The sequence below is a fragment of the Manacus vitellinus genome, unplaced genomic scaffold, assembly GCF_001715985.3.
Source record: "Manacus vitellinus isolate BGI_N305 unplaced genomic scaffold, ASM171598v3 scaffold_0_pilon, whole genome shotgun sequence".
NCBI classification, from domain to species: domain Eukaryota; kingdom Metazoa; phylum Chordata; class Aves; order Passeriformes; family Pipridae; genus Manacus; species Manacus vitellinus.
In genome coordinates this window covers 55060147-55069985 of record NW_021938789.1, presented here as the reverse complement: position 1 = coordinate 55069985, position 9839 = coordinate 55060147, and the positions used below count along the sequence as shown (strand labels likewise).

At 37.2% G+C, this 9839-nt stretch overlaps 1 protein-coding gene across 1 annotated transcript in view; it reads left to right on the top strand.

The window, feature by feature from the left end:
- The window catches only part of HHIP (hedgehog interacting protein), a 74210-nt gene that overhangs the window by 5073 nt on the left and 59298 nt on the right, over positions 1-9839 (top strand). The window contains 1 exon segment of the mRNA XM_029962464.1: positions 2449-2644. Coding sequence (XP_029818324.1) covers positions 2449-2644 — 196 coding nt within the window.

Here is a 9839-nt window from a genome sequence, read left to right as displayed (position 1 = left end):
CTTTAAAAGTAGCATTTATGGATAGTGCTTTTAGTCATCCCCTGTTGGCTTCAGACTTTGTTCTATTTGGCAGACAATGACCTGAATGAATTATACAGGCCCCTTCCCATCAAAATCACAGCATCCCTTAATAAAGTGCAGCTCATGCAGATTACCTCAGCAGCATGGATTACTGCAAGCACGTCAAGTCTATTTTTTACTACCTGGACTGCAGTCCTAGGCAGTATTAAGTCAAGCTCAAAGTTTTAGTTGTTATGTATTTTGGTTATAGTTTATTGTAGTTGTCATTGTGTTTTTAGTTCTTGACTTCAATGCATTTCCCTCCACATTTACCATATCTAGAACAACATACAAAACTCAAGACTAAGGTTAACAGTTGCAATGCTATGGCTCAAATGAGCAATCTAGCAAAAAGAAACTAAACTTTTTCAGGAGAGAAGAGCCTGCAGCCATGGAAAGAATTCCCCAAAGAATTCAGGACCAATGCAAACCTTCTGCCATACATGCAACATGCAATTAATTGATTACCATCCTAAAGGGTTTTTTTTTAAAAGAAAAAGAGAGAGAGAGAAGGCAAACCCTTTCCAAAATATGTGAGACAGTTACATTCTCAAGAAGGGTCTGAAGAGAGATAATAAACAATATGTGGGGCAGATGTTAATCACACTACTGAATTGCAGGTGCTATGAAGCTGAGGATAGTGTGAGAACAGATAGTGTCAAGAACAGAACACTTATTGCATTTAATGATCCTGGCAAACCTGGAGGAATTATTTTTGACGCCAGTGGCAGCATATCAAGAATAAGGATAGAAGCCAAACGGTGTTCTAATCAGGGTCCCAACTTACAACATTAAACTTTAGTACACATTTCAGATGGCCTTTTGACAATATATGTATGGTAAGACTAAATTTTTCTGGGAAGAGTTTGCCTTCTAAATCAAGGTTGTTTTAACCAGAATTTCATTTAAATGTACAGGCTGTACATATATTGTGTAATATTTTGAATACCGATCTGTTGAAAACAACAGCAAATGCATTTCTCTCAAGCTTTTGAAATTCATGTAGTTATGATCTGTAAATAGAAAGATGAGTTCAGAACTGTGTTATCAAAGTACAGCATCCAAGAACAGATGTAGGAGACAGCATACTCAAACATATCAGGAGTCTTCCTGCATTGAATAACTTACTTTTTCAGAAGTAAATTAGATAATTCCCCTTTAATGTTACGTTGCAAAGGAGTGACATTGAAAAGTCCTTCTACAAATCAACTCAGAGATATGAGCTATAGCAAAACTAGCAATGTTTTCAAAATGCTATTTACAAATATTTACAATTTTTACAAACACAAATATTTGCCACATTAATATTTCTTAACCTAAGTGTCTTACAGTCCTTGTTTATAACTCTGTTAAATAACTGGCAGAAGGAACCTGAGCTTTGTTTTTGCATTGGATCAGATTCAGTCAATCTCAACAGAGGAAACACATTTCCCACTACCCACCATTGGGATGAATGATCAAAAAACAATCCATGTGGTTAACAATAGATTAACAAAGTGCACTGCATTCAAAAGCTAATAAAGACAACTCTGCTGTTTTCCATTATTTTTCACAATTTGATGACGTGCTCCTTAGGCTCCTGTGTTTACTTAAACACACCATCAGTCGTGGTTTCATGCTTCTTCAAGTGCTATGCATACATAATATACGCTCTTTTTTTCAGGACAAAGTTACGGATTCAATATTGACGCAAACAAGATGTTACAAATTCTACTTTTTCACTTGTAGAAAGATATGTCTGCAAACACACAGGTTTTCCCGCCTCCAAGTAGTTTGCACTAGAGAGAGCAAAAAGCAGGGCAGCATTTAAAGCATGAAAAATCCACGGCACCTGCTCAATTCCACAGCAGTCATTTCTGTAGCCAGGCAGTGGTGTCGTTCAAGATACACCTATTTTACACATACCTAGACATGTTTTGATGGTAGAACTTTAATTTTTAGCCTCTAAACACCTTACAAGTTAGATTTGTAGGTATGTCTCACAAGAGAAGTGGATAAAAGGCCTGCTGATATAACTCCTCCTTATATACATATCTCTCTAGTTGAGAGATTGCCTATATGATTAAGAGATGGCAGGCATGAGTCTTTAAAATAACTTCAGTGCTATTATTCTTATCTGAGAAGCAAGCTCAGATAAGAAATCCTATAGAATCTTATATAAGGTTCTTATAGAATCTTATGTAAGAAATCAGAGAAATGAAAATCTCACCGTACTAATGGCATATTGCACATTTCATAGTAATTTCATTGCACTTGAAACAAAATGCATTGATACTAACTGTATTTGTCCCACTAGCATTGTTTATTACATTAGGTCATGCAATCTTCCTTTGTGTAAGATGGGGGAACAGGTCATGTGTTTATTTGTCTCTGGTTTGTGGCTTGCAGATACTTTCTGTTACCAACAACACAGAATGTGCGAAGCTACTGGAGGAAATCAAATGTGCACACTGCTCACCTCACGCTCAGAACCTATTCCACTCACCTGAGAAAGGGGAAACAGCTGAAAGAGAACTAACTCTTCCCTACCTGTGCAGAGACTATTGTAAAGAATTCTATTATACTTGCAGAGGTCACATACCAGGTAAAACCTATAAGAAAATACGGGGCTAAAAGATGTCTGTTTTGATATGTTGGTATTGCCTGAGCGGTTATAGATCCGGCTTTTAATTGGGAAAAATTCCCATTTATATTCAGGGGATTTTGCCCAAGCAAAGACAGAATGTTTCAGTCTTCACAGTGGATCTTATGTAGGGAGGTAAATATTTTGAGCACTTTCTTGCCCACCCTCCTGTTAAACTCTCCATGACACACACGTGGCTTGATTGTTGTCAAAGGCACCTCAAACTTTTACCTTTGCTGGAATATTTGCCTGTTAATTCAAATCACGCAAACAAACAGTTGGCCATCCAAAAGGCTATTCTAAACAATAGATTGCTCCAAAATGCAAGAAATAAAAGGTCCTGGCTGTTTGCTTTAGACTCTAAAAGCTGATGAGTAAAGTGTTTTTTTTCTGGTTTTGTTACCCTAGAAACTGATGTTTTTTTCCACAGGGTTTAAAGCCCATTGAAATCAAAGGGAACGATTTGATAGACTTCTGTGATCTTTGAATCACTTCCAACGTGCTGTTAACGACCAAATTCTTAACTAACCTAACACTTCCTCACTGTAGTCAGTAGAGTTAGCTGGACATAACCAAAAGCAGAATTTACCCTGCCTTGTCTAGGGCAGTCACCAAATGTGTGCTATCACTTGTAACTGTATCAACAAAACAACCGCAGAAGACGGTTCTTTTAGAAACACTGTCTTAATACACTCTTACGTTAAATAACATCTTTGGTATTCTCAATAGTAAATTATTTATATGTTTAAGACTGTCATTTTTAAACTATGCTTTTTTCGCCGTCCAAACACTACTTACAAACAATGCCACACAGGAGAAAATAATTAAATTGATTGAGATTTCTTTTGAGATTTCTTTTTTGTTGTTGTTGGGTTTTTTTTTTTTTTTTTTTTTACTAGCAGACTGGAAAAAAGAGTTGATAATGAGACGAAAAATGAATTTGTAAATAGTCATTTTTTACATATGAACACATCTCTGTAATAGAATATAAACATATTTGAGTAAAGGGGATAGTTTAAGTGGATGGGATTTGGAGGAGGGTTTTTTAATTGCATGTGTACAGTGTGTACTTGTTTTCTCTGAAATCCCAAGAGCACAGGAGTTTTTTTGCAGTGTTCTTTTATTGACTTGGGAAAACATTTTGAATTGACTTACATTTTCCCTTTACTGTGGTTTAACATGTATCTCAACCCATTCAAATATGAAAATATTATTATTGTCTTTATAAACTAAGAGATGTTTCTAAGGCTTTCTTAAACCAGCTGTTTCTTGCTCTTTATCACATTCCCCAAAGCAAAGCAGAATAGATCATAGTTGCCAAGACTGCCTGCTGAACAGCGATAACAGATTAGATATTCTAAATGTTTGGCCCATATAAGAAGTCCACACAAAGACACTTTTGACATGAGTTTGTAGCTAGTGCAAATGATTATCATATTCTGCAGAGCAAGACCCTCAGAGTTGTTTTGTGAAACTCTGTGTTTATGAGGAAACAATGTGTTTAACTGAAAAAAGTGAAAGAGGGAAAAGGGAGAAAGAATGAGGAGGTGGAGGGAGGGAGAGAGAATGAGAAAGGGCTGAGCAGCACAGGAGCTGTAGCCACAGGAACCTCGCTCCTCAGATCAACATATGCGGTGACGAATGACAAATTTATTTTTCTACAAAGTTTGTGTATATGTAAAACTGCTGAAGTGCATCAAGATGTCAAGTGCTTTTTGTGACCACCCAGGTTGTCTTGAAAGATAACCAGATGAAAGCATAACTTTAGCACTGGGCAGAGCACTGTGCTTTGCAGGAAAAGAGCTTACATACTTCAGCATCAGTTAAAATAGGATTTTTCCTACATCAATCAGATGCTAATAATCATTCTAAATACTTGTTCTGAAAGTAGGCTGTGCTAACAAAAAGTTGTTGCATACTTACATCCACCAACAGGGTTAATTTGGTGACTTGACTGGTACATATGGTTGCTGATACCTATTCTAGGATTCCCAAAGGTATTAATTAAGATTCAGGTCCCTCTTTTTGAGAAGATGGCCTACAGGATTTCAGTATAGTTCAATAGTCTTATACATTCTGAAATATAAATAATTACAATAACAACTTATTTGGGGTTTCTATTTTCCTTGTGAGACTCATATATCCATAATAATATTTATTGCCAAAGACAGAAAAAAATAGAAAACGGGGAAGCCGTGTTTTCAGCTTAGCCTGGAGGATTAAACAAAGAGTTGAAAATTAACAGGCCCCCAAAACCAAGGTCTCTGGCAAGGATTCACTGTGCATTTGTTAAAAAGTCGAATAATTACTCTTCCTCCATTAGGGAGTGCTAATTGTTTCTGAACACCAATACAAGGGAGTTTAAGGAAATCGCTGACTACAAAAATAATTTTATCCCTTAAGTCCCGCACAAATGAGAAATATTATTAGCATTTTAAGATAGCAAGCATCTTTTCTGGGATTGAAATTTTAGCACTACATATTAACCAAGACTGAGTTAGCTTCAAAAATTCATTTATTGTTCTGTCTCTTTTTGCAAAGATGAAAACTGTAGCAGATGCTTGGTTAACTCTTTCGAAGACAGCAGTTTGCCCACCAGTTATGACTGTACCATAACTTCCATTGACTTCTTTAGGAATACTCAGAGAAAAAGGGGACCCTATTCTTTCTTCAAACAGAATAATAAAAATAGCTGTTAAAATTGTGTGGATATGCAGGACAGTGTAATGTTTCACAAAGACTATGAGATTAGAACTTCCCCGCTTCATTCCAGGTAACTGTTGTGATTATTTCTCATCTAACCTTTACTGTAAGCCTCAGTTTAAGTGATTAGTGGTGGAGACACTGGAGTGAAGTGGTTTAATGAAGTATCTTCAAACGACATGAATTTTAAGTTTTACAAGGTCATAAGGGAAGACTGTCTAATATTTATTATTAATGTAGCAAGTAAAGAAAGGCATGGCTGATTCTGCCTTTGGACATAAGCAGAAACTTGATCCATGCCAGTGGAAGTGGTGTATTCTAAGGAACAAACCTGTGCCACAGCCACAGTGCCATTCAAGGACATGGGAGAGATTTTTGAACTGTCTGGTCTCCATTATTTTCATTTGAAGGAATGGGTTCCAGATGATTGTGGGTGAATTCAGATCCAGGCCCTGATCTGAATCCAGGCATTACAAGAACAGATGCTTGATAGGATTTTTTTAACAACAAACAGGGGCACCCCACCCCCAAATGCTGGAATTCTAAGAAATTCTACAACTCACACAGCGCTCCCAGAAGTTCTAACATCACTGATTAATAGTCACAGTCAACACAGTCAACCTGCAGAAAAAAATAGTAGTGGCTCATAATTTTGCTACTGATAACAAGGGCATCAAGGGTATTAACCCTGGCACTGCCCATGTGCAGGTACAGGCAACATCTGAGTATGAGAAAAGGGCTACTGGTCACTTGAAAACCAAGAGGAAATGATGTGAGCTACCAGTGGACTTACTACAGTTTGAAACAGTCAGTCTGGAATCATGTCTTTGATTTGGTTTTCACTGGCAGTTGAGAAGAGAGAGGCAAATGCAGTTTTTTTGTTCACATCTAGCTGTCAAAAGTGCAAATCAGGAAAAAAACCCCCAAAGCAGGAAAATGCTTCTTTTACATAATACTGAACTGTGTGCTCAAGGTCACAGCAGAAATAAAGCAGGTGAGCCTGATTTCCAAATGTCCTCAAAGCCAGGGTAAGTCTACTCAGACGAGAGGATGATACTCAATCCTGTGTGCAGTGCAACCAGGAAAGGGAGTGAATAGGAACTTAATTTGTTGTAAAGACTGGGACATGGGCTACCATGACACTGGAGTTGTATATCACAGAGAAGAGGCAAGGGAATGGATAAGCAGGGAATCCAGCAAAATGGAATTTGGTGAAGGTAGGGTAGGAAGGGAGATACGGTGTGAGGAACAACTGAATGCAAATACAAGTGGAGAGAGGAGGTGGAGATCAGCTGAAAGCAGTTTTCCTTTGAAAAGGCTTGTAATCATGCAACTTATTCCCACAGTGTTTTATAAAGGGGAATACAGAAAGCCTTCACTGTAACTGCCTTAACTGAAAAGCCTGTCATTTGATTCTTGTTTGCAAGACAGAAAGTTTTAAAAGCACAGAAATGCAAGCCTGTGCAAAATCTGACACTTAAACATGATGTTTAATCTTCCTTTGTGATTTCAATTTTCTTTGTTAACACAGGCACTGCTCTGTCAACACGTACACAGATGGTAGGAAATTTGTAATAATATGTATGAGTTTTAAAATAAAGTAGTTAGTACAGAAATTCACACAGGACCAAGGGTTGCAGTCCTTATTAGGCACAGTTCTCACAGAGGACAGTGACGGAGCTGTATTTGACTGAGCAAAATGATCTTTTTTTTTTTCTCTCCAAACAGTTCTACTGCTTAGGGGCACTTGTCAGGGACCATTCTTCTGGACACTGTACAAATGCTGAACAAAATGGCAAACTACACTAAAGACCTTACAATCTAAGCACGAGACAGAAGACATTAAATGGCTTCAAGCAGATAGGGAGTAGAAGCAAATGTTTTTCTAACTGCCTTCAGTGATTCTGTTAGTATGTTAAATTGAGCATATATAACACATGCAAATTTTTTCTTTTTTTTTTTTTTTTGTAAGTTACTATGGTTTTTATACAACAAAATAACAAAATTCCACTCTTAATACACAGGTGAAACTGTATTTACAGAGGTTACATTCCTTCCAGTAATGCAACATTTTTCTCAGTTTAATTCTAGCCCCATTTTTTTACAAGCACTTGTAATGAAAATGGAACATAAGCCTTATCCCTTCTTGGAACCTGCTGATGGGCTTGCTAAATAGCAAAAGGCAACTGCAGTGCAACATGTACTTAAGTGCATGATAAAATATTTCATAAGGAAATGGGATTAGTCTTACATGTAAGAAAAGGCATTGCACTAGTCAAGTGAGTTTGCATCTGATTGTTATTTGAAAGGGACATGTACTGAGTGAACATGATCACAATATGCTCTCAGCTTTCCTGACTAAAGAAACCATTCAAGCCAAGAGTAATTTCCCTATAGTAAATAGGAGATGGTATACTTGGAAAATTCTAGAAATTCTTAGTAATCGTACACCTCTAATTTGCTGTTGCCTTTTTTTGAATGACCCTCTGTGCCTAGAGAAATAAATCATTAAAGACAAAACTCTGTATTCTTAAGTCAAATAATTCAACAGCAAGATTTTAGATTACCTTTGATTTTGGCTTTATATCTACAAGCCTTGGAATAGCACTCTGTGATTATATCAGAGTTCCTCTTCCGTTGTTCCACTTGGAATTATATCTTCCATTTTCTCCAAATAACTACTATAAATTAAAACCAGCTCCTCAGAGATGAAATTTACTGAAGCTCCAAATCATGGTAATTAAACTTTTACACCACAAGACACTACCATGTGTTTCCAGATATTATTTTATAGAAACCAAAGGCAGGCTTTGTCATGTTATTTTTCCAATATTTTTAAAGGAAGATGTATATGAAAAGAAGTATAGTTGGGTGGGAAAGGCTTTCCACTCCACAAAAATTCTGGGATCTGAAAAATTTTCCTATTCCACATAAGGAAGAAATTGAACTCTTTCGAAATTTTCCATGAAGAAAGCCACAGAGAGACCACCCCAGGATAGCTAATAAAGTCGTTGTTAGGACATTTACTTGGGAAATGGGAGACTTAGGGTCAAACTCTTGCCTGACAGATGAGGGGCATTGACCTGAATATTCCTCCTCCTAATGAAACACCCTAATTACAAGACATTGGAGTATAGTGATATGAGGTTTGCTGTCTCTTTCTTTCTCATTTAGAACCAGAAGTTTGAGTTAGGACCAGAAACATCATGTTAGCTAAAATTTTGTCAAAACTGATAATGTTTCTGAAAAAGCTTCGCTTAAAAGAAACTGGCACCTTCCAATGAAACACAGCTGTCCCTGATCAGCTCTTACTGTACATTGTAAGCCAGGGGTTTTATGGCCAAGACCTATGGATTACTGCATTATTCACAAGTGGTAAAGCCATGCATAAATTAGGCCTCTAATTCCAATTAAGTGCTAATTCTGTGTATCCTGTGAGTTATGTCCTGGACCACAGTACATCGTAAGACAGTTGCCAATAATACAAAAAAGGAATGAAGGCAACTTAAGGCATATTATCTTCACGTTCTAATAACATAGCACATGTATAACTAGCCAGACTCTGTCTTCTTAGATTTAATACTCGTGCTTAAAAACTGGATAGAAATTACTAGAAATAGGTTTGTGAACAGAAATAGATACTTTTAGTGTCATTAAACATAGTGTAATAGCAGTAGTGGCAGGTTTTTTCCTCAAAGGCCCTCATTTTACCAACTCCTTGTTTATCTGGGCCTTCAAACTCCTTCCCATTTTAACTTAAAAGCTGAAGACCACTTTTCATCCAAGCCAGCTCCAGTGCAGCATGAGGCATATCCTCCTCCTGAGGGCTTGGGGGCTGAGAAGCTAGACCTCATGATAGGACACTGGGTTCACCCACTTCGATGCTGGGAGTCAACCAGAGGCCAAGTGCATGTCAACCCAGGGCAGTTTTCAGCAGCACTTCTGCCTTTCTGAGATTCACCTGACTGGTGATTATTCGCCTCTCCAAGCGATGCCCTTTGCTGGCAGCACTCCACAGTCTTTACTTCATGACTTTTACCAAAGTCTTACCGAGATTTTGACTACAACAAGCCACTTAAAAAAAAAAAAGTTACACAGAAGCTACTCGAGCTATTTTACTGCAGATACTGCACTTGATTGATAGGTTAAAATCAGGGAGAAGTGTATCATAGCCTTAACTCTGAGCTCTGCCTCTTAATTTTTTAGTCAGTGAATTGTTGTGTCATTTTGAATTAATTGGTATTTTTACATAAGCACACTGAAATCAGGTTTAATACAAATACAGACGAATAAACTATAAAAGGTAATACTCAGTTTGTGTTTATTCAGAGCAGGCCTTTTTTTTTGCAGATAGTGCTTTGTTTAAAATGACCTCTTTTTCCACTGTAATCTATTTAAAGATGAGCTTGATGACACTAAACTGCAGACATCACAACACACTAAATATTTGTAT